General features: G+C 40.6%; 1 protein-coding gene across 1 annotated transcript in view; it reads left to right on the plus strand.

Annotated features, from left to right (window-relative positions):
• The window catches only part of LOC122790011 (son of sevenless homolog 1-like), a gene marked incomplete at its 5' end in the record, with an annotated part of 1046520 nt that overhangs the window by 682918 nt on the left and 342381 nt on the right, over nucleotides 1-21221 (plus strand). The window contains 1 exon segment of the mRNA XM_044057549.1: nucleotides 12202-12374. Coding sequence (XP_043913484.1) covers nucleotides 12202-12374 — 173 coding nt within the window.

Consider the following 21221-nt stretch of genomic DNA (forward strand, 5'->3'; position numbering starts at 1 on the left):
TCGCGGTCCGCGGTTTCGGCCGAAACCATGGTTAAGCAAACCGCGAGTGTCTCGGTTTCGGCCGAAACCGAGAAAACTGATCAAAGTACAGCTGAATCAATGACTACTACTGAGGTTCCTGCTACCTTACTTGAATCGGCCTCAGAAATTTTACCTACAACAGTGGTTACTAGTGACTTATCAGACACCATCCCTTTGGATGTCTCTACCCCAGCACGTGGTGCTGCTAGGCCTCCTGCAGCCATGTCTATTAAGGCCTTTGCCAGGGCTAAAGCAGCCAAATCTACTAAATCAGTGCCTGTTAAACCCCCCTCAACCAGGCCCACTTCTAGTTCACAAATGCTTACTCTGGCAGAAGATTTAATATCCTTAATTAGGGGATCTCAATCTCACCCAGACAGGGCCTCTCAGCCCCCAGAAAAGAGACCTAGAGCAGAGCCCCCCGAGCCTGTGTCCTCTGATGATTCTGCGGATGACTCAGATATTACAGACCAGCCAGAGGCTCCTTTCTCCAATTATGAAGACTCAGATGCTGAAGAATCCATTCCAGCTGCTTCTCCACCAGAAGAATTCTCCTTTGTGGAAACCTTACATGCCATGTGAGAACAATTCCAATGGCAGGAACAGGATTTCTCAGATTCCAGAAAAAGACTTAGGACTTTTCTGCACCTTCCACAACACAGGCCCTTAGCTATACCTCCTGTCCTCTCTGTTGTGGACGATGCATTTAATGATGTCTGCACTGCACCAGATTCCTTACCTCCAGCCCCTGCCAAACCAGATAGATTTTACAGGGTACCAGACACTCATCATCACCTTTACAAGGCCCCACTTGCAGACCCCGAAACTATATCCCAGGGGCTTAAGGCAGTAGCCTCGACCACAGCAAAAAACCCTATTCCTTCTGAAAGGGAAGCCAGGTCTTTAGACAGATTGGGCAAAATGGTTTACACCTCAGCTACTCTTTCAGCTAGAGCTTTAAACTGTCAGTTTCACATGATACAATACCAAGAGTTTATGCTTGATCAGTTAACTAAAAAGCTATCCTCTGATGACTCTATAGATAAGAAATATGTATTAGAAATGGTTAATAACATACAACAGGTTAGTAACCTTTCCTTTGACTGCACATACCCTTCAACCATCCAAGAGAAATTATATTTTGATTGATTTTCCTGTTGGTGCTTGTACATAGGAAAATTTTACTGGAAAGTTTGTTTTAGGAAAATCTCTTTCATCTGTGCCACATGTACATGGAAAAGGGAAGAGGTAAGGCAGAGTGCTGGCACTGCATGCAATCAGGAGTCTGCTGCTACAGCTCTGGTGATGGGACACTTCAGGCGCCCACGGGACACTTCAAATCCCGGCACCTAGGCCTATCCCGGTCCCTAGTCCTAGGCATATTAATGGGTTTTCTTTCTTACCCTGTTTTTATCTCCTTTCTGGCCCTTTCATAATTTTTGTGTTTTTCATTTGTGTTTTTTGTGTTTTCACAGGTGAAGGTCATCTGCATATTGCCTCGCATCATCATAACCTTATGAAAGAATAATGCTAGTTGTGGAGTCCCCTATGGCATGGATTATGAATGCCATATGGTATTATATATTATGATATATATATATATATATATATATATATATATATATATATATATATATATATATATATGTACTTTTCACATTTTTCTTTGTCTGTCAGTAGTAATCTGTTTGCATTTTTTTGTCCTCCATAACTGAAAAACCAGTACAACATTTCTTTCTCCTCATCATCCTGACTGCAAGAAGATGCGTGGAGCAGAAGTACAGCAGTTGTTGTTGGAGAAAAGAGAAGTGTACCATCTACCCTGGAGCCTTGCACATTGCTGCTGGAGGAATGATGGAAGTCCAACCAAGGCTGTTAAAATGTGGCTATGATGCACTGGAGGCTTCATTTAGATCAGCCATGACTGGCACAGTGATAAGAAGACATGCACGGCTGAAGGAACAGGTCTTACCGGATCATGTTAAAGCTAAGTTATTAGATGCTCCTATGGATAAGGCCAGTTTGTTTGGTACACCTGCCCAGCAGGTAATGAAGAAAATGGAAGAAAAAGCAAAATCTGTACAAACGGTTAAAGATTTCTTGCAGGTTCAGCCCCAAGGTTTAGCAGGAACTGGCCTGCCAAAATTGGTCCTTTCCTGACTCCACAAGATCCCAAAGGGGCAGGAATAGACGCTCCAGAGGCAGAAATCAATCCAGCGGGGTGCCTACAGAGGACGACAGTGGCAAGGTAATAACAGAGGCACAGACACAGCCACTACCACTACAACAGCACAATCACAGTGACTTGATTCTAACTCCGCCTACCAGGGAACAAATAGCAGCACCATTCGGCGGAAAATTAACCTTATTTTCGAAGAACTGGCACTATATCACAAAAGACAAGTGGATTTTGCAAACCATAGACCAAGGTTACCGGTTCCACTTCCACACTTTACCAGTCAAAAGAGGAATGCCAAACCTGCCTCCAAATCAAAAAACAGAAGCTCTACAACAGATAATGCAATTAACAAAGATGAGAGCTGTGGAAAGAGTACCAATGACAGAACAAGGCAAAGGATTCTACTCCAGACTATTCCTAGTTCCAAGAAAGGAAAAAAGTTGGAGACCTATTCTCGACCTGTCCACCTTAAATACATACATCATTGTCCCAAAATTCAAAATGCTGACCCTACAGCAACTTCTTCCCATGCTGGGCAAGGAGTGTTGGCTGGTAACTCTAGATCTCAAGGAGGCATACCTGCACGTCCCCATTCGACCAATTTGCAGAAGATACCTCAGATTTCTTGCAGGATCAGAGCACTATCAATTCTCAGCATTGCCCTTTGGCTTATCTACTGCGCCCAGAGTATTCACAAAATGCCTGGCATCAGTAATCGCCCACTGCAAACTACAGGGAATCCAAATTTATCCATACCTGGACGACTGCCTGCTACAAGGGGACAACAAAAGCAAGCTGACAACAGATTTACAAAGGGTCATTTACTTGCTACAAGCGCTGGGATACACAGTCAATTTACAAAAGTCAAGGCTGATACCATCCCAAACAAGGACATTCTTGGGCGCGGAATTGGACACAGTAAAACAAATGGCATTCCTAACTGCAGAAAAACAAAACGAACTCCCTCTTTACTTCTTGGCACTAACAAGACAGAACAAGCTAACAGCAAGAAAAGTTCTGCAGGCCTTGGGCTTCATGGCATCATGCATAATCTTGGTTCCACATGCCAGACTACATATGAGAAAACTACAGTGGTACCTAAAGAATTTATGGTCCCAACACAGGCACAGCCTAGAAGCAGAAATTCCACTAATCCCATGCCTAAAACAGGAGTTCCTATGGTGGGCTCAAGCATGCCAGTCAAACCCAGGCCTACCCTTTCACAACTATCAAGCAAGCCAAACCATCACAACAGACGCCTCAGACCTAGGATGGGGGGCTCACATGCTGGACAAATGCGTAAGGATTGTGGACGAGGACCAGCTTCACCTGCACATCAACCTAAAAGAAATGCTGGCAGTAAAACTGGCAATCCAAAAATTCAGACCATTTCTCAAAGAAGGCCATTTGATGATAAGGACAGACAACACCACAGTCATGTGGTACATCAACAAACAGGGAGGCACTCATTCATACCCCCTATGCAGAATGACTTTGGACCTTTGGAACCTGGCACTCAGCTACAACATCCAGTTACAGGCAATATTTGTACCGGAAAGGAGAATACTCTAGCAGACATGTTAAGCAGAACCACCTCGGATGCTCACGAATGGATGCTACACCCGGACATCTTCAAGACCATCTCAAAGAAATGGGGAATGCCACAGATAGATCTATTCGCTTCTCTCAATCACCAGCTCAAAAATTCTGCACAAGGACATTCCACCCACTTGCATGGAAAGTGGATTCGATCTCCTTCAGCTGGAAAGGTCTGACAGCATATGCATTCCCACCTCTTCCCTTGATACACAAGGTATTACTAAAAATCAAGGAGGAACGTCCAAGGATAACCCTGATAGCTCCAAACTGGCCAAGACAACACTGGTACCCATTGCTGAGGAGCATGTCTCGGGACAAAATGTGGTCAATACCCCTGATGCCTTTGATGTTAACTCAAAACAACTACAGCATCATGCATCCAAACCTAAAAACGTTGCAACTGACTGCATGGAACATCACATAGCAGCAACTAATCCAGAACTTTCCCAAAGGGTTGAAGACATTATCCTTGAAGCCCGCAGACCTTCAACAAGAAGGAACTATGCAGGAAAATGGAAAAGGTTTGTCATTTGGAGTGCAGAAAGAGGAAAAGATGTGTCGAATATAGATATTGCTAACATTCTGGAGTATTTGGCAGAGCTTCTACATACAGGCCTGTCCTATTCCTCCATCAAGATACATGCATCAGCTATTTCAGCAGAATACAGCTTTGATCCACCTGTCTTTTCACATCCTTTACTCAGGCAGTTCCTCAGAGGGATCAAGAATGTAAAACCTCCTAGGAAACCACCATTGCCAGCTTGGGATTTGAACTTTGTGCTAGAAAAGTTGACACTGCACCTTTGAACCAGCAGCAACAGCAGACCTACAGCATCTATCGTGGAAAACTGCTTTCCTACTGGCAATAACCTCAGCAAGGAGGGTTTCTGAACTTCAGGCCCTAATGGCAGTACAACCCTTCCTAATCTTCCACCAAGATAGAGTGTCCATGAGGACTAATCCTACATTTATGCCTAAGGTGGTATCCAGAGTGTCTTTAAACCAGGCAATCCACCTACCTACCTTCTTCCCAACCCACAAAACAGAGGGAAAGAATGCTGCATACCTTGGATGTACATAGACAGCTACGCTACTACCTGGACAGAACAAAAGTAACAGAAAACTGACCAGCTTTTTGTAGCCTATGCAACAGGAAGGGAAGGAAAAGCTATTTCCAAACAGACAATCTCCAAATGGATAGGAAATTGCATACGATTCTGTTACTCCTTCCATGGAAAACCAATTCCACAGAACATAAGGCCTCATTCTACAAGGGCAACAGCCACTACCACAGCCTTCTTACGAGGAGTGGCAACCAAGGACATTATTGAGGCGGCTACTTGGACCTCCGTGCATACATTTGCCAAGCATTATAATTTACCTCTGTATTCCAGATCCCGAGCAGGGTTTGCCACTGCTGTACTGCAAGGGATCCTAACCACACCATAATCTATTCTTCCTCCTCCCTTAGTTGGCTATGGTATTCTACCCAGTTGTTATGACTGCAGATGCATCCATGAAGGACATAGTACAGTTTTGTACCTACCATAAATGTAGATGTCCGAACTGGATAGCATCTGCAGTCAGGATTACCCTCCCTCCTTCCCCCCCTCTGTGGTACTCCTAGGGTATTTACCCTTCTAATAGCTAGCTGATGGGGGGAGTCTCTTATGGTGTATTTGTTTGTATATATGTACATACATGCTTATTTTTTGTGTTTGCCTTCTATCTTTCTGGAAACATTGGCATTTACCCAAAATTTAGCCTTCCAAGAGGGCAACTGGCATCTGGGGCAAGAAACACTGAGGAAAATGGCGTCGGCTGATGCCTTTATACCCGAAGACCAGCAGAGATGACGTCGGGTGAAGTGCGACATCAGCCGAAGCCGGACCCGGACTTTGGAATCCGGCCGACCGAAGGGCTGCCTGACGACAGGACAACCCAGTTGTTATGACTGCAGATGCTATCCAGTTCGGACATCTACATTTATGGTAGGTACAAAACTGTACTTTATACTGTTTTTCTTAAATAAGTACTAAGATAGCTTTCCTTGCAGGCCATTTTAAACCTAGTCACTTTCCCTTTTTGTGCTTGAATTAACCTATCCCATTTGGTCAGAGATGGACCTTTCACATACACTGGTCACTAATTATATATTGTTACTAATGAAAATAACTGGAATCATACCATAGATAAATTTGAGGGGAGCCTTGCATGGGAGAAAGCTTTTATGAGCTGACTCTGTCCATTAGTGGTACAGGAGGCAGTCATGGGGTAAATTTTCTGCTTCCCATTCATAGATCCAAGTTGTGCTTGACTATGAACAGGAATGAACTTTGTGTAGATAGGGAGTCTGTTCTGAGCAGCAGTATCCTCTGCGAGATATACCAGTCCCTGTAAACCGTTCTGTTGATGATGCAGAAGAGATGTAGGTCCCTAGACCAAGTATTTTTGATACCATTTGACTTGCTGATGTGCAGTTAACCCATCAGTACTGGTTTGGCGGATGCCTTGTATACCAGGTACAGGTCACCTCTTAGCAGTCTGTGGGATACCAAGTATAGAGACAGGGCTTTGAGTCGGTCCATGTAGGACATGTTGTTTAGGCCTTGTATTCTTTTAGCAAGGTATCTCTTTAGGCATTCCAGCTGTTGCATGTGTCTTGACAGATGTATGCCAAAGGGAACATTATACTCCATAATTGGCCCAAGGATGGCTGATAAAGGGGGGTAATGACATCCCTAGATCTAGACACAATCTTTGTTCATAAGCATGCAATATAGAAAAAACTTTATTACAACAATGGACACGTGTTGGTCAAAAGTCAGGACACTGTCCACATAAGTTCTTAAATAACTGGGTTAACAGGGTGAGTGAATGACATAATGGTTAAGGTGTTTACCTTGGAGACACAAGGTGCAGGGTTTGATTCTCACATGGGGTAATTGGCTAGGCGTAAAATGGTCCACAAGGGCAGTTAGCCTAGTACTAATCTATGAACCTATGAACTCTTAACGGAGTATTGTCAGTGTAGTAGTTCCCTAGGGTGGATGATTTCCAAAGAATACAGTAATGCATTGTTTCAGTCCATGATTTTAGCACCAGTGATATGGGACAAACCTTTCTGCAGAATGGCCAAGTTATTTGGGGATTCAATGACTGCTCCTAGCTTGCAGTCATCTGAAAACTTAGTCAGCCAGTGCCCTTTTGTATTGACATTTACTTCAAAAAAGTAGAAGCCAAGCAGAAGAGGTCCCAGCACAGAACCCTGGGAGACTCCACTGGTAACTGGTCTCTTTTTTGGAGGTAACTTCCCCTGTTTTAAATTCCTAGGTCCTGTTAGCCATTTGTCAATCTAGCCAGTGACATAGTGGTAGATGTTCTCCATTTGCTTGGTACTAAACCTGTATGCAGGCTGAGAGTGAACAGCGTTAGGGGTGTGGCTAAATCATGCTTCATGCTATTTAAGATGCATCCAGGAATATTGTCAGGACCTATTAATGCAGTATTTTTAGCTCTTGACTTTTAGGACTTGGTCTTGTGTGAATGCTGGAGGCGAGACAATTTCAGATATAGCTTGAGGGTCAGAAAGAGGGGAGAGAGGGGTAAAGGCAGAGCTAAATTTATTAGCCAGTAGGTTCACTATATCTTCAGCCTTAGTAAAGGAAACATTGTTCATAATCAGCTTAGTGCATTGCTGCTTTGTGCCTTCGAGATTGTAAACTTAACTAAAAAGGCATTGTGATAGTTTGGCTTGAGTAGCTATTTTAGCTTCTAACTTGGCCTTTGGATTTTATTAAACTCATGAGGAGTTTATCTCAGTGACAAGGGCTCTAACATTCTGGGAATTACCGTTCTTATTATTGGTAAAAATTTGTTTCCTTTTTTTGTAAAGCTTGTTGCTATGGTGCCACCATGTGGGTTTGTTCTGGCATTAGCTCTGCACTTCTTCCTACAGGCTACAGTTGCATGTGTTCAGCTGTTTACATGCTGCTATATGTGGTGGTGCACATTTCTGCATATTCAGTGGAGTTAAGTGGGTTTGATGGGGATTTGAAGCTTACCAGTGTATCACTTAGGAGTAGGTAGTTTGTACTAAAGACATTTCTGAAGGTACCTTGGAAGAAGGGATCTCTGGTTTCAGTTTTATTTCGATGGATACTTTGTGGTCAGATGTAAATGATGAAGATACACATGGTACAAGATGCTCCCATATTAGAAAGGACAAGATCCAAAATGTTGTTTCTCCAAGTGAGTACCCTGACTAATTGTTCCAGGACATTTGTATTATCAAAGTCCAGGAATTTCTGTGGTTGTGCACTAGTGGTGGTGTGGGTTTCCCAGTTTATAGCCGAGTAGTTCAGATCACCTAGGATAATAGTGTTGAGTTTAATACTTGGTGATTCTACTTCCTCTAGATAGGCTTTGTGTCTTAGATGGAGTTCTTTAGCTAGTTAATATATGGTATGGGACCTTTCTGATGGTTATTTGGACATGAAGCTCTAGTACATCATGCTATTTTACCAGCCTTGATGCATGTTTCTTCTGGATGAAGTTTGAAACACCCCCGCCTTTTTCCCCCTTCTACACAGTAGCTGATCTAAATGTGTTGAAGGCATTATAGCCCTGCACAACCAGTGTTTTCTCTATTTTAAACCGTTTGTCTCAGCCAGTTTTAAAGACATCAGTGTCTTCCAGGGTGAGAAGGGCTTGTAGGAAGTGGAGTTTCTTGTTTAGGCTCCTAACATTGATCTTTACCACTTTAATTTTCCTTTGCTTTGTTTCATTATGTTGGTAGCTTTATCAGATTGGCACTGCCTAAAAAAGTCAGTATGGGGTTGGACAATGTCTTTGCCAATAATTGAAACCTTAGAGGGGACAGATTCAGGCAATCCCTGGCAAATCAGCGTGTTCTGTCAATCATATCCTTCCAAGCCGACAAATATTGGACGCCCACTGAGTGACACCAAAAACTAAGCCAATTAATTTTTTTTTTTTTTTTTTTTGCTCATATTCAGGTAGTCATATTTCAAATGACTGCAAAAAGCTTTATTTAAAAGAATGTTTTATGCCAAACTGTGATTTTAATTCTGCCTTGCATCCTTCACCATTTTCCTGAATGTATAATTAACTGTCTTATATCATTACAATTCCTTTTGTCCAGAATACTTTTTAAAATTTTTTTCCATAAATTTCTTGTCCTATTGCATAATTTATTCAAGGGTTTATTCCATCAGGATGATTTAAACAAAGGTGATTTACAAGGAGCTAGGAGCAGAAATTCCCCAATTAAAATAAGAAACTATAAAAAGTTTTGCAATTTATCTCAACATCACTTGAGCAAACTGCTCTACACTAATCCCATTCTGGTGTCTTTCTAATTGTATCATAATCAGCCCTATAAAAACATATGGTACACTCTATTATTCTTGGTTCTAATGGAATTATTAACCTCACAAGTCCAAGAAACACACAGATGTTCAGAACCAGTTAATTTAGAACAAGTTTTACAGTCATTATTGTAGTCCAGATTTCTAACCCATACTGTATCTAAAATTTTATCACCCCTCTTAGGAGATTACACAGTCTGAGAATAATTATCTACTTTACTACAAAAGTAAGTAAAGTAAGAAATCATCTCGGGCTACCCCTTTTATCTGCCTGAATGATGTCCCCTCTCACCTGACTGTTATCCCGAAAATGGAGGATGAATTGGTCAGTTGTCTGGGAGAGGGAAGATGGAGGGTCATCAGGCAATGAGGGCAAAAAATGGAATAAGTTCTTACCATAATGCAGAGTAGTCATGCAGCACATTTATATGCGAAACAGCCATAATATCAGAATAGTTGCATTATCCTCCTTATCTGCACAAACTTCCATTCATTGGACAGTAGTGTGTAAAATCACAAAGCTGAAGTTAACATGGCTAGGTTACTGCTTTTATCATCTATTTCAAGAATATCCTTTTTGTGGACATGCACATTGAGGCTTGCATGGTCAGTGTTAGACAGTGTAAGCAACCACAACTACTTGGATTTTCATTGGAGCAATAAGGCTTCCTGCTGCCCTTCTGTGTTGCAGGTTTCTGCACTCTAAGGTTTGCTTCCATTCTGTCATGTCCTGTTTTGTTTGACTTCCCGTTGGGGGGGAAGTAGTGCTTACTGTTTAAGATTCTTCCTAGCAATTAATCATTGTACATAGTCAGTTGAGGTAAGAACTTGGATACCTGAATGCTTATTTAATCTTTGAGAATGCTCTCTGTCTTAGTTACTTCTTTACCCTTCCTGTATTTCCATTTTACAAACCTTTTACACAGTTGGATCTATCGTATTAAGGGTTTGTAATTTTATATCCTTATTTTTTTCTTCTTGATTTCAGGCATGGTTCACTAATGTTCCGTGGTACAGCTGGGAAACCTAGGGCTAGGCTTGTTTCCTTTCACCTTGTGTAGTGACACCGTATTGTAAGCCAGCGTTAGGGTTTTGCTTCTTGAACACAGGAGCTGGAAATGTTTGAAGAGGTTTGCTGGAGCGATCGTCAAAAGGTAGATTCCAGTTGTTCCCCACTGCTGAGAGCTCTAAAAACATAAAATACTAACGTATCTGTAATTCAGTGTTTGTCTGTATGCATGCATGTATGTGTGTATATATTTGCCTGTATGTGCAAATAGTGTGTGCGCACGCTCATGCACGTGTGTTTAGATGTGATGCTTATCAGATAATACAAGTTTTTATACTTTAAAAAAAATAAAGTGCAAGTGTGGCAAAAAAAAAACAACAAATTTGTAAATTCTGAAACTGGTTGTCATTCTTTACAAGAAGGCTTCACCCCCCCCCCCCCCCCAATAACACTCCTTGATGATGGGAAGTTGTGGCACCACCCACCTCCTCTGCTACTTTTATATTGCTTCCAGGATTGTTGTACTTTGGAGTAGGAAGGATCCTCTTGAGTTGCAGTACTCTTGGATTTTCCTCATTTGTGCATAATTTTTCTCTATTTTGAAGATCACAGTTACTGTAATTGGACTTTCAGCATACCATCTAAATAAATGGAGTCACACATTTGCGTGCATGTAAAAAGACACATTGGGAGATACAGATCTGTATCCATCCAGCCACATGATCGTATGTACTTAATGTACTGCAGTGTTGTTTTCGCCAAGCTATTAACTTTGTTCCAGCCAAGTGGCAAAGAAGGGTGATGCTGAAACAGTGACCCATATATGATTAGCTGCATGGATGCTGGAGTTGTCGGGTAGAAAAGGATGAGCTTTAATAGCTGATACCAACTCACCCATCCTGGGATGGAGGAGGGGGTGACCCACCACATTGACAAGACAAACCTACTAGAGTAGATTACCATCTTTGAAAGAGGCTAGGTCAAACTTGTACTGTTAGTCAGTGTAGTACTGACTCAGTGATGATATGTGTGGTAGCATGCACATCAGTCCCTATCCAGGCAACTGTCATGAGCAGGCTTTCCACCATTGAGGAGGGATAAGGCAAGAACATCCTCAGAGCAAGTGCACTGGAATGCTCCCTAATGCCTGGCTCATGTTTCCCAGAGAATCAGTGGCTTATTAGGCCCCCAGAACAGAACAGATGAGCTGAAGGGCTCTCATCCAGTTTAGGGATGCCTCGCTGTTGTCTCTGGGGGACAAAATGAGCAACTAGAGCACAAACAGGAGAGCCACTGGGCAAGGTCCTAGGGAGATACTTAAAATAAAAAAAAGATGTTAACTTTATGAATGTAATGCAGTGTACAATGTTTTATGACCCGAGTGTGTAGAAATGTTCGTTTCAGCCTTGGGCCCGAGTCATTACTAATAAATGTTTGTTGATCAATCCATCTACCTAGTTAGAGAGTTGAAGTAAGTAAATAACTGTAATAAGTGGGCAGTTGATTAGGTTGAAGTGAATATTGTTGATTACAGGATTTTGAAATTAGTTATTTGCTTACAAATAGCTGAATAACGAGCTTAATTTTATATCATTTGTTTCCTTTATAAAACTGTGCACTCAACATGTCTCTGAATTGTTAGTATTTATAAGTCTGTAAGAATTTGCCAACTTACATGCACTGCTTCTGAAACCATATTTTTGCTTTACTTAACTGCATTATCCCTTCCAGTGTTGCAAACATACTGTTTTAAGTTCTGAACTGTAACAGAATTTTAGTACAGAAGTCCTTTCTAGAAAGATAAACATGATGGATATTGGTTAGTGTGTGTGTGTGTGTGTGTGTGTGTGTGTGTGTGTGTGTGTGTGTGTGTGTCTATATATATATATATATATATATATATATATATATATATATAAGCACCAGCTTTTCTCAATTTTTTTGTGTGCATGCATGTTAATGTCTTGTAGACTCTATACTAACTTATTTGTTTCTTTTTACAGGAATTTATTTGACAAATATCTTAAAAACAGAGGAAGGCAATCTTGATTTCCTTAAAAGACATGGTAAAGACCTAATAAATTTTAGTAAGAGGAGGAAGGTGGCGGAAATAACAGGAGAGATCCAGCAGTATCAGAACCAACCGTATCGTTTAAAAATAGAAACAGATATCAGAGTGAGTTACAAGTTTTATTGGTTTTCACTACCCTCTGTTTTCATCTGACTTTTTAATTTCTGTAGTACATTTTAGAAAAAGTCATAAAAGAACTTCAAGACAATGCTTTTATCCAGCACATTGGAATTGTAACCTTTGACCTCATTCAACATTATCATGCTTTTGCATTTATTTCATTTCACTTTTTTTTATATATTTACATTGTCAGTGTATTAGATTTGGAGCTTCTGTTCCCAGGATTCCACTGAAAATGGTCTGCACTTATTTGGATATTCTTGGTGAACAGATGTAAACATTGGATCCATCCTTTGACAGGTCAGCAATTGAGTTCATTCTCTCTACCAGTCATATTGCTACATATTTTTTTCTTAGAAGCTCCCTAGATAAATGTTTAATTCTGGCACTTTCCACGATGTCACTAGCTTCCTGTACAACCATGCACAACTTTTTCATTTTAAATAAGTTTTAAGCATCTTTATTTAACTACATTTAAACAATGATATGTACACCTACATTAATAAAAAGTAAACAAATCATAGTAACATTTTTCTGTTTTCAATCAGTATGCAAATACGTTTTCTTGTTTTTTAATTAAAAAAAACAGCTTTAATAAAAACCTAATAACTCTGTGACATTCATCTTTGAATATAATGCAATAAAAAACAGCTTTCATCTCACACACGAGATGATTTCTGACTGAATAAAATCCTCTGAAGTCTACTTGGGGGTATATACCTGTGCAGGCATTTCCTTGCAAAAATCCTAAAATCTTCTGAGCAGTGTTGCTTGCTTAGAAGTTGTGCAGATTTCCTTTCATTGTGCCTTTGTAAATTTCCCTTCCATTCTCTGATTGATTCTTATCGTTAATGTGCAGTATTTTTTATGCCCTACTAATTAACCATTTTTAATAGCAGTTTCTGTTCTAGACTCAACTTGAGTTGGCCTTTCACTTAGTACTACCCTGTCTTTTGCGTTCAGCCTTCCCTATTAATTATTGATAATAGAGTGTAGACAGTCCCACTCTGTTACCTTTCTCTCCTGAATTCTTTGCTACCGATACCTTGGTTCCTTTGCTAATTTTTCTCCAGTATTGCCTATTTTGCATTTACCTACTTGCATACATACCTGTTGGTAAAGTCTCCTCCTTTCCCACACTGGCTTAGATCTTAGAATTATTTCTGATATTTTAGGAATATACTACTCTGTATGGTGGTGGTAGTTTTCCTTAAGGAGTTTTATCCAAAATTCTAGTTTCTCTGGCTTTAACCCTTCCTCCCCTTCTGTCATCTTTTTCCACTTTAATTCATAACTTTCTGCTTGAGTAGTGTTTTGTGTGCATGTGTATATTTGTGTGTGTGTATATATATAACATTAAAACCAAAGCATTGAAATCCCAAAACACTGAAAACTCAGAACATTGAAAGTGGGCTTCATAACATTGAAAACTACATTGCACAAATATAGTATCACCTCCACTTACACCACCACCTAACTAACAAACGCACTTTCTACTACGTTTCTGAAGGGGGGCAAGCCCCCCTGCACCCTCCCCATGTGGGGGGCTCTGCCCCCAAACCCCCTGTAAATTAAATATACCATCTCCAAGATCGCAGTACAGTGGAAAAAAGTTAATTTCATAACTCTAGTGTGAGGTTAGGAAATTAACTTTTTTTCCACTGTAGTGTGATCTTGGAGTTGGTATACTAGGAAATTAACTTTTTTCCAGTGTAGTGCGATCTTGTTGTTAGTATATTTAATTTATGGGGGGGGTGCAGGCGGGCTTGCCCCCCTGCAGAAACATAGTAGAAAGTGTGTTAGTTGTTATAGGTGGAGAGGATGTTATTTACTTTTGCATTGTTGTTTTCATTGTTATGAAGCACACTTTCAGTGTTCTGAGTTTTCCATGTTTTGGGTTTTCAGTGTTTTGGGATTTAGATGTTTTGGTCTCAATGTTATGAAATTTCAAAGTTATGAAGTAGACCCATAGATATATATATATATATATATATATATCTATATATATATGGGTCTACTGTATAACTTCGAAATTATACAGCAGACCCTGTGTTCTGCGAAAGTGCACTTACTCGAAAGTGCATTTCCGTGAACACTGCTTCTGCGAACATATTGCACTACAGTGGAGGGATAGTAGGGAAACGTTCTATGTCCTCCACTGTGGTGCGATAGTCACGGACCTTATGGTTAGGGCACGGGTCATGGTAAGGGGATAGCCCTACTAGCTATCCCCTTACCATGGCACGTACCCTAAGGTCCATGACTCCTGCACGAAACTGCAGTATGTAGCTCATTCGCTGAAGTGGGTTTCGTGAAAGTGCACTTTCGAGTAAGTGCACTTTCGTGTAACCCAGGGTCTACTGTGTAATTTCGAAGTGTATTTTCGAAGTTATACAGTAGACCCATATATATATATATATATATATATATACACACATACACACACACACACACACACACACACACACACACACACATCTCTATATATGATTTAACTCTCTAGCTCTAAAGTACTGCTTCAGATCAGTTAACCCTAATCCAGCTTTTTATGGAGAAGCAGCTTATCCCACATAACTCTTCCCGACTTCCCTTCCCATGTAAAGTCCTTTAGTTCTTTATTATCATCCATAAGTTCTCTGACTGATAAATTACTGGTTACATCTTGCTATCTATACCGATAGTTTCAAGTTTCTCAATTTTTGTATCATCTTCCTGTATATTCTTAGGTACAGCAATAGAATTAATTTTAATCCGTACCTCTAAATATTTCATCTGTTCATGTCTTCATAATTGAGTATTGCTGAAACTCTTCCTGCATGGGCATATAGTTTACTGATGCAGCCTTTGTTTTACTTTCATTTAGCAAGAACAGTGGGTAAACCACATCCCAAACTGAAAACAACCACCACTTGAAGGACAACTCGTTTCAGTCAAAAGTTTGCAAGCAAGTTTAATCAAGCACTTTCTTCTGTAGAGTCAAGGATTTCCATGTCTGGAATATCTGCAGATAAAGCAAACTTTTCTGTTGTATCATACCAGTTATATCATTGAATTTGTGAATCTTTAATGTCTTTTGCCAACAGCTCTAATTGTAAAGCAAGTAACAGTAGGGAAAGAGGGCATCTTTTTCTGGTCCCCCTGTTCAAACCCAGCTTGTTAGAGAGGAACCCTTCTACTTTCATACTTGCCTCCAGAAGTTCATATTTCATCTTTATTTACCCGTATTATTCTACTAGGGAATGCAGCTGCTACCATTTCCCTTTTCATAAATACTCCCAGCTCTTTGTTGAATACTTTCTCTGCATTAAGGCCTATCAAAGTGGCAATAGTTTCTTATAATCTGCTTCCATCTGAATCATTATTATTCTATTAATTTTATCAAATGTTTCCCTCCCCTCCTCAAAACCACATAATTTCACGCTTTCCAAGATGATGCACACTGATCAACAAGCACAACTTCACCTCTGTCATTGTGAAAAAAGAAATAAACACAAAGGCCAGGAACTCTTGTCAGTTTTAGTAAATTCATTTACTGGCTAGTAAGTACACTGCTTGGATGCCAGCAAAGAAGAAAATGAGAGAACCTGAAAGATCATCAACTGAAAAAGGTGAAGAGAAAAAACTGACTGGGAAGAATACTGCAGCTGTTCACCAAAAAGCAGTTCAAGCTCCCGCTTTGGTGGAAATGATGGTTCTTTTAATCTAAAGGGAAAATAAGTCAAATATGCTCGGAGCTGATTTAAATAAATAAAACACTGAAGACATATAGCAACTTAAATAACAAAAGGCTGGAAAATGGAAGAAACGTTAACAGATATGCAGATGCTCTGATAAAACTGGAAAAAGGCAGATATCGAAATGAAGAAAAGGCTAGCTGAGTATGAGACTTCTCAATAAACGATAATTTTAAAAAATGGCAGAATTAAGAGGAGAGAGCACATAGGGAAAACCTGAGGTTTTCTGCTGTAACGGTGAAATTAGAAGGAACAGATTGTATTCATCTTGTGAAAGCACAGATAAGCAACTGGACTGGTATTCACACATGCTCTGGTAATTGAAAGGGCACATTGTGTGTATACTTCAATCCTGGCCATGAGAAAGCAGCCAAGACCTGTATTTAGTAACAGTGGATTCCAACCAGCAGAAGGAGTTGATCCTGATAAAATTGTGGTAAAAGGACAACATAGTAAAAGTTGGAGAGAACAGAGGGTTTCTTGAACATGGTTATCACTGTACATCAGGCGGAAGAGAAGCAAATTTATCCCAGCAGTCAGGGAACGTCAACAGGCAGGTGTGAGATTCAAGCTGCTGTATCCAGCAGTCTTTAGAATATTTTTCTGGAGGATCAAAGTCAATTTTTTATGCAGAACAGACTGAAGGAGAAATGCAAAATATAAACGTTTGTCCAACAAGGAGTGAGGCATCAAGCAGAAGAGGACTGTGCTTGTCATTATTCTGATGGTAAGGCTCACAGAGGGACATTGTTAGTGAAACCTCTCCCAATGTTCAAATCGAAAATGTGTGTGAGGAAAAAACACAGTAGTTGACTAAAAGAATCAGGAGTACCTTGGACTTGAACTGGAGACAGGTGTTGGGAGATGGAGATTGGATGACGACCAGCAACACTGAAATTAGTGAATAAATGTGAGACTATAAAGCATCAGTCACATTTGTGAATTATAGCTTTACAAGAAAAAGTGGCTAAGACTGGATTCTTGTTGACTTTGTTAAACTTGTTGGGGGGGGGGGCTGACAGGCATATGTTCTATTTCATGTCATTAATGATTGGAAAAACACTAAATGGGAAAAAAAGGAGAAAACGAGCAAAAGGAACTGTAAGTAGAAATAGTCTTTAACAGTATTTGTATAAACCATTTATGATATAAATTGCATGGGATGTAGTAAACTGTTACTACTTTTAGCAATTGTTATATGTGAAAGATGCTAAAGTAAACAGGTGTTTTTTTTTCTTTTTTTTTAAGTTTTAAGAAATCTAGGCATTACAATATAAAAAGAGAAGACAGGCTGGACAAAAGCATGTTTAAGTCAATAGGTCGTACTCTTGGGTTGTTGTCTTTCCAATAGAAATCTTGTTTAGGATTACCTGATTTGAAGGGATATTTTAAGGGTCATATACATAACACAAGCAAAAAACGATAATTCAAAGTGGAAAGGGATGATGGTGAAGCAGAGGGGGGGGTGGGGGGATTCAAGAAATAATGAGAGTGGGATTTTGGATGCTGAACCTTAAGAAGAATAAGAAATAGCCATTCCGAAGGTTATATCTATAAAGTAGAAGGAAGTATGCTAAGAATTAAGACAAGATGAGAAAAGAGATTCTGCTGACAGCGAAGACTGCAATTAGGGGTAGGGAGAATAGGTAAGAGGAGGCTGATATTTACTGGAGAAAACTGGCAAAGGAACCAAGGTATTGGGAACAAATAACTAGAGAGAGAGAGGTGATGGAATGGAAATAGGCATGAAGACATTTAGACTGCAGGCTGGAAGACTGCCTTTCGTATCAGTGATTGATATCAGAATATAGGCATAGAGAAAGGGATAGGGGAACACTAAGTGAAAGTCCTGTTCTGACCGAGTATTTAGCTGAATCTGGAACAGGAGCTGCTGTTAAAACAAGATAATTAATAGGACGTATAAAATATTGCATGATAACTATAGGAATCATTCAGAGAATTTTAGAAATAATTGGCAAGAGAAGTTGGTTAAGCAATTCACAAGAAAACAATGGGATGACATGTGCGGCTCCCATAATATGCAACAAAGTATGGCAGGTTTAGAATTTTGCTTGGAAGTGTTTGCATAGTTTTTTTTTTATACCCCAAGCAGACTGCAAAGAATTTTTCCTCAGGTTGATGGCAAATATTGCAGGGGTGATGGGGAAGAAAGCAGCAACTGGAAATGTATGTTTTGAGAGTGTAATGAGTTGGCAGACTTTAAAAATTCCCTATGGAGTACTCTGTCAGAAATATTCGATGAGCAAATTGGTGTAACTAAGGAAATTTATTCTTTGAGCTGGAATACAGGATCTGAATTGCCTATACATAGTAAGGTCTTGTTAAGTTTAATTTTGTGATTGCCAAAAAAAAAAAAAAACATTTACGAGAAAATGGAAATCAAAGTCTAAACCAACTGTATTTGAAGTAGTGAATATTGTAACAGAGATAAAAGAACTGGAAGTGAGACCTCTAGGAAAGGGTAAGGAACATATTAAATAGAAAAATGAAGATTGTTGGAAAAATAAATACAGAATAATGTTTTGGAGGAGGAGTGAGGTTTAAGGGGAAGCGAGGCGTGATCAGTTTATGTAATGTTGGATTGATGATAATTGTATGCAAAATATATATTTGATGTATAATGTTTGTAACTGTGAACATTTTAACATGATTTGTGATGTTCTTCGTGTTTCACTGTTGCAGTCATCACACTTGGATTATCCTGCCAGGGGTAGCCCTCAGTCGGCCCGAATAACAGAAGCTTAGAATTTCTGCATCAGTTGCTGTCGGTTCAGGACTGACGTCAGGTCGTCAGTGGTATAAAATCAGCCAGCCGACGCCATTACATCAGTTTTTCTTGCCCCAAATGTCAGGAGCCTCCCCAAATAGGGATCTTAGGTTATGGTGGGGAAAACACCACCAGTAAAAAGTAAATATCAATACCCCTGAAAGGGGTGAGTAATAGACATAGAGAGAGAGAGAAAAGGGGGCTGGAGGGAGGGAAACCAGGACTGCAACAGTGAATACACTTGAACATCTACATTTATGGTAAGTGTACACAACTGTACTATGTTCTTCATGTTCCACTGCTGCACTCATCACAGTTGGGTAGATTCCCAAAGCTGTAAAAGGTTGGAGGCAGTCAAGAAGAGCTGGGGCTGGCTAGCATGCCTTGCAGAACTGCTGTTGCAAAACCCGCCCTGCCAGGGGTAGCCCTCAGTCGGCCCAAATGCCAGAGGCTTAGTATTTCTGCATCGGTTGCTGTCGCTCCAGGACTGATGTCAGGTCGTCAGTGGCATAAAGTCAGGCAGCCGATGCCATTACATCAGTGTTTCTTGCTGAGGAGCCCGAAGCAGAAGCAATTCGCACGAGTGCCGGTCGGCTGCTACCTGAGTTTTCGTTTCCGAATTGAAGTTGAAGTCTTGTAAAGCTAAGTAACCCCATTGGGGATCCTTTTTTCTTGCTCTAACCGATGTCAGAAAAAGTTAATTGTCTCGCCTGTGGAAAGCAAATACCACACCGAGACTTCCATTCTTACTGCGTCACCTGTTTAGGCCCAAACCACGATGTCCCTCGCTGTCGCTTTTGTGCTTTGTTCAACTCCAGAACTATACATCGTCGGGCCCTTATTGTAGCCAAATATTTTCGCGCTCAGTCCTCGTATTCCGATATGGCTTTGGTAAACCATCCGACTACCGATCTTCTAAAAAAAGTAAGAATAAAGACGGAGACAGACCACACAGGTCCAAAACTGCCGATGACGCTTCCGTTAAGCCAGCCGTCAGTTCTCAGGTCCTCAATGAGGTGCTTTTGCAGCCCCTGATGCCACTTCTGTGGATTCGGTGGCCGCTACAGAGATTCGTTTGGAGTCCGCTGTGCCACAAGACTCTTCTTCGACTAAGGATCCTGCGGATGTCTCTACCTTGGATGGGTCCAGAGCCGCTGAGCAGGCACCAGCTTCTGAGGATGTTTTTCGCACTACAGATACTCGACACAAATGGATGACCTCTTTCAAGTCTTCAGTTCTTTCTAAAACTACCGAGTTTCTAAGGCCCAGGGTACGAACTATGCCTAAAAAAACTGACGACCCAAGCTCAAGCACCTGCTTCCATGCCTTAGTGTCAAATGCTTAAAATGGTGGAATACCTTATTATGCTTTAGGGAAAGCCAGGCTACCCCTTCCAAAAGAAAAAGTGACTTGTCCCTAGTAGTTTTATCTGAACAGGAGTCCGATGACTCTGAGGTTTGAAGACGTGCAACCCCTCTCTGCTTATTAGGATTCTGGTGAAGAGGAATCCATTCCTTCTGCCTCTCCTCCTGAGGATTTTTCATTTGGTGAAACCCTACATTAAGTGAGCATTTCCAATGGGAATGTCAGGACTATCCTCAGTCAAAAAAGAGACTCGGGGAATTCTTAGATTTACCACAGCACATAGCTTTAGCCATTCCTCCTGCCCTGGATGTTGTGGATGATTTAATGGAATCCGGTTTGACTCCTGACACCCTTCCTCCTGCTCCTAGGAAACCTGACAGGTGATAGAGTCCAACTCTCTCAAATTCCTTTTCAAAAATTCTACTGCTGACCCAGAGGTCATCTCCCAAGGACCAAAAGGAATTAAAGCAACCTCAGCTAAGAATCCCACCCCCTCAGGCAGGGATTCCCGAGCTTTAGACAGATGGGCTAAAAAAGTATACACCTCTGCAACTCTTGCTGTTAGAGCACTAAATTGTCAGTTCCACATGCTGAAATATCAGCAGCATACCATGGAACTCCTCAAACAAAAAATATATTCCTTTCCTGCTTGTGCAGAAAATAAAGAATTACAAGAGTTTATGCATTCTGCAAGCCAAGTTACTAAGCATACCTTGCAAAGTGGCTTTGACGCCCCAGAAGCATCTTGCAGGGCAGCAGTCATTGGTTCTGTGCTTAGAAGGCATGCTTGGCTTAAGGAACAGACCTTGCCAGACCATGTCAAATCAAAATTATTGGATGCACCATTGAACAAAGACAATTTGTTTGGCACCAAGGCAGAAGAGGTCTTAAAAAAGATGGAAGAAAAAGCTAAATCTATGCAGACTTTTTACAGTTCGGCCTCCG

Source organism: Protopterus annectens, chromosome 1.part2 (genome assembly GCF_019279795.1).
Source record: "Protopterus annectens isolate FY-2018-M chromosome 1.part2, PAN1.0, whole genome shotgun sequence".
NCBI classification, from domain to species: domain Eukaryota; kingdom Metazoa; phylum Chordata; order Ceratodontiformes; family Protopteridae; genus Protopterus; species Protopterus annectens.